This window comes from Priapulus caudatus, unplaced genomic scaffold (assembly GCF_000485595.1).
Source record: "Priapulus caudatus unplaced genomic scaffold, Priapulus_caudatus-5.0.1 Scaffold103, whole genome shotgun sequence".
NCBI lineage: Eukaryota > Metazoa > Priapulida > Priapulimorpha > Priapulimorphida > Priapulidae > Priapulus > Priapulus caudatus.
The window spans coordinates 347,765-351,756 of NW_014577164.1; the positions used below are offsets into that span (position 1 = coordinate 347,765).

A 3,992-nucleotide genomic window follows, 5' to 3' on the forward strand; every position below is an offset into this window, starting at 1 on the left:
TTACCGTTACCGTTACCGTTACCGTTTACGTTACCGTTTACGTCGTTCCTTCGTCTTCGTTCTCTTCTTCTTACTTCTCTACGTCTTCTTCTTCTCTCTCTCTCTCTCTCTCTCTCTCTCTCTCTCTCTCTCTCTCTCTCTCTCTCTCTCTCTCTCTCTCTCTCTCTCTCTCTCTCTCTCTCTCTCTTTCAATCTCTCTCTCGCTCTCTCTCTCTCTTTTTCTTTCTTTCTCTCGGATTGTCTATCTCTCTCACCCTCGCAATCTCTCTGTTTATTTATCTCCATTTCTACTACACGTCTTCTTCTTCTTCTTCTTCTTCTTCATCTGCTTCTTCGTCTTCTACTTCTTCTTCCCTGGCAAGGCAACTAACTGTACGACGACTGTCATGGCGTGATATATGTATGGCTAATGTGTTGTATTTCGTCAAACTTGTGCCCACAGATGGCGCTGGCCGTCCAATGTAGCGGAAGTGTTAGACAGCGGCACCGCGCGGCGAGAGGAGACACGTGGGGGCCGGTTACGGGACGAGTGTATCTGCCGACGGTTTATTAACTGCAAAATTGCTATGTAAATATCTTCGCCGCCGTCGAAATTGTTCGTCGGAAGCGCGAGAGTGAAAAGCTGTTTGCTTCGTTATTGCCTGAATCGTGTTTTTACTCTGTGGGGATGTCTGCCATATTAGCTTTGAAATTGTCCGCGCCGATGCGGAAGTGACCAATCACGAGGGCAGTGGGCAGCGCGAACAAACACGGGGACGCAGGGCGACTAGAGCGCCGTCCCGTCGCTTCCTCACAATGCGAAGTTTAATATGTAATCGAGTCGGGCCGATCGGCTTCCGAAACCACGGTGTGGTGGTGGCATCGTCACCGATGCGATGACTACAGATAGCTTCACGAGAATGCGGCGATTTTTTTTCTCTCTGCGATTCGGGCGGCAACTATGGAAATTCCCGGACGCGCCGCGACGTTGCTGGACGTGAATGGACGAGTGTTTGCTCGGCAGTTTCGCGAGATGGTTTTGTCGCGCGTTTTATGTGGCAGGGTGTAAACACTAGACGGTGATTTGTAGAACTGCCAGCGATGAGCGATTAGAACAATGGTGCTGGCGCAAATCGCATTCAACTATTATTGACACGATTACGGCGACTGCGAGCAGTGGATGGTCCGGATGGGCGGATGGATGGATGGATGGATGGATGGCCCGGATGGACGGACAGACGGTGGGTCGGGCGGACGGACGGACGGGCGGACGGAAGGATGGATGGATGGATGGATGGATGGATGGATGGATGGATGGATGGATGGATGGATGAATGAATGGATGGATGGATGGATGGACGGATGGATGAATGAATGGATGGATGGATGGATGGATGGATGGATGGATGGATGATCGCTCTTTATTCCCGGCAAACCTGATCGTCGAGTCCCGTCGCACTCACGGTCGATCTTTCCAAAGAAAAAACAACGGAATAATTGATAGGCACGCGGCTGCGTCGTGGTCGGCTGCTCTGACGTGTGGAGTTAGGGAGTCATTGTGTTTGAAGCGCTGTCTGCAATTTCTATCCGACGCACGCAGTTCCAGAAATGGACATTTAATCTGACAGTAGACATTTGGGTTCGTTGTAAATCAGCGTGCGCGACAGCGCGCACGCCCCCTCGTATGTTGTTAAACGTTTTACTTGCCCATGATTTCACCCTCATCGATGCCGGCTAAAAGGACCGCTGATTTAAGCACTGTTTGATTTGCTATGTGGCGAGCGAACAAGCAAGACGCTCTTTGACTGTAACGGCAAGCTCGTCTAATCAACACCGGCTTACTTTAATGTCATGCAAATGTGGCCATAATAACTGCTCGAAATACGTGCTGAATTTTAATTGTTTTTGAATCGGGTTTGGCTTCTATACTGCCATCGTAGATAGACTGCGTCACATACTTTACATGATTCATTAACATAGTAATTACACACTTCTTTAATGAAATATCGATAATCGTTTTAATGCTTGATAGATGACAATTTTTAATATGCGGGGATACTATTAAACGTGATGTTGTAAAGTGAAATTTTTTCATCAAATTTGCAAATCTGCTTTTTAACGCAAAAAAAGGTGGTAAAGCGACGCACTTATTGACTTCGATGACACTCACAGTATTGTGATCTACTACGAAGCATTTGCTATGTATTGTAATGAATTGGTTTCGCTCATCATACGTGTACTCTTGTGTGAGAGGCTCGTGTCGTATAGTGTATAATACCATGTGATGTTGTTCCCAGGTTCTGCTATGGCGCGGGTAATTATGTACCCTGAGGTAATCACAAAGTAGACAGACACGGAAGTATAACGTACAAACAAATGTCTATTTAATTGTTACACAAAACTTACAGAGACAAGTTATTAGTTACATATGGAATGCAAGATCTCTAAAAGGAGTTTACACACGCACATACAAGTACCAGTCTTAAGGAGTTTTAAGATATACGTTTTAAGACGCATACTGTAACACGAATACGGTAAGACCTAAACTATGAAACATATATACATACAAAAACTGTCATGCGCTGATCAAGCGCTTGACACTAATATACTCACAGATCGACTGGGTGGTTCTCTACCCTCTATCCCAAAACCCTCTGTATTTATTATTTTTTTCTATATCAATTAGCCTCCTTTGTGACGTGCGTATGGCTGTAGCCACGCCCGTTGACCGTACCAGCCACCGAGCGCTATCGCTATTTTCCACAGAGAGGGAGATTGATGTTTTGTCTTACCGGGCAGCCTACGTGCCTGAGCGTACCCGTACTGCCGAGTAATGGCTTTCTTACGATGTCAATCCGTGTGCTAGCCTACCTTGCATTTTGCTAATCTGCATTCTTAAGTAGGGCGTCTGCTTTCCTTGCTGTCGTCACTAGGACGCGCGTGGTTTACGTTCTTAATTATTTCTTTATAACGAATTCCGCTTCACTACAGTATTTTCTATATTTTAAATAGAGAGTCTTTAAAAAAAACTTCTTATAGTGACATGTAAATTACCGCACAGCGAGTATACAACTATACTAATAGTTCCACTATTTCCATATACTGTAATGCAAACGAGGAGGGGAGAGAGTGAGCGCGAGAGAGAGAAGTTGGGGGTTGAGTCAAAGCGAGAGGTACGGTAAGAAAGGCATATAAACATAGAAGAGAACATATGAGTGACGCAGAGATAACCAGGTAGACACCGATAGGGATAGAGGGCGAGAGAGAAGGGGAGAGAGCGAGAGAGAGAGCTACAGAGACAGAGCGAGAGAGAGAGAGCAAGAGAAAGAGCTCGAGAAAGAGAAAGAGCACGAGAACGAGAAATAGAAAGAGAAAGAGAACGAGAAAGAGTGAAAGAGAAATAATATAGCGAGAGAAATAGAAAGAGAGGGAGAGAGGGGGTGGGAGAGAGACAGAAATGTTGCAGATCAAATGGTGTTGCCGACACAAACGCTTTCACACCGCGCGCCTCCTACCTATTCACCCCAGCACGCGTCCTCACCGCACGCCTCCCACCTATTCACACCAGCAGTGCACGCGTCCTCACCGAACGATGCGGTTCAATGAACATAATTAGCAGAATACGTGCAATGCATGCTTCGACCAGCACCGCCCACGCGTATATCCATGTGGGTCTCATTATTGCTTAGATCGCTCTTTATTTCTCTCTCTCTCTCTCTCTTTCTCTCTCTCTCTCTCTCCTCTCTCTCTCTCTCTCTCGCTCTCTCTCTCTCTCTCTCTTCTTCTTTCTCTCGGATTGTCTATCTCTCTCACCTCGCAATCTCCTGTTTATTTATCTCCATTTCTACTACACTCTTCTTCTTCTTCTTCTTCTTCTTCATCTGCTTCTTCGTCTTCTACTTCTTCTTCCCTGGCAAGGCAACTAACTGTACGACGGCTGTCATGGGCGTGATATATGTATGGCTAATGTGTTGTATTTCGTCAAACTTGTGCCACAGATGGCGCTGGCGGGG

At 46.2% G+C, this 3,992-nt stretch overlaps 1 protein-coding gene across 1 annotated transcript in view; it reads left to right on the forward strand.

Moving 5' to 3' along the window:
• Window positions 1-3,992, forward strand: part of LOC106805161 (protein turtle-like) — a 44,881-nt gene that overhangs the window by 13,694 nt on the left and 27,195 nt on the right. The window contains exon 5 of the mRNA XM_014806657.1: window positions 2,277-2,293. Within this exon, the coding sequence (XP_014662143.1) occupies window positions 2,277-2,293 (17 nt within the window). The remainder of the gene's footprint in view (window positions 1-2,276; window positions 2,294-3,992) is intronic.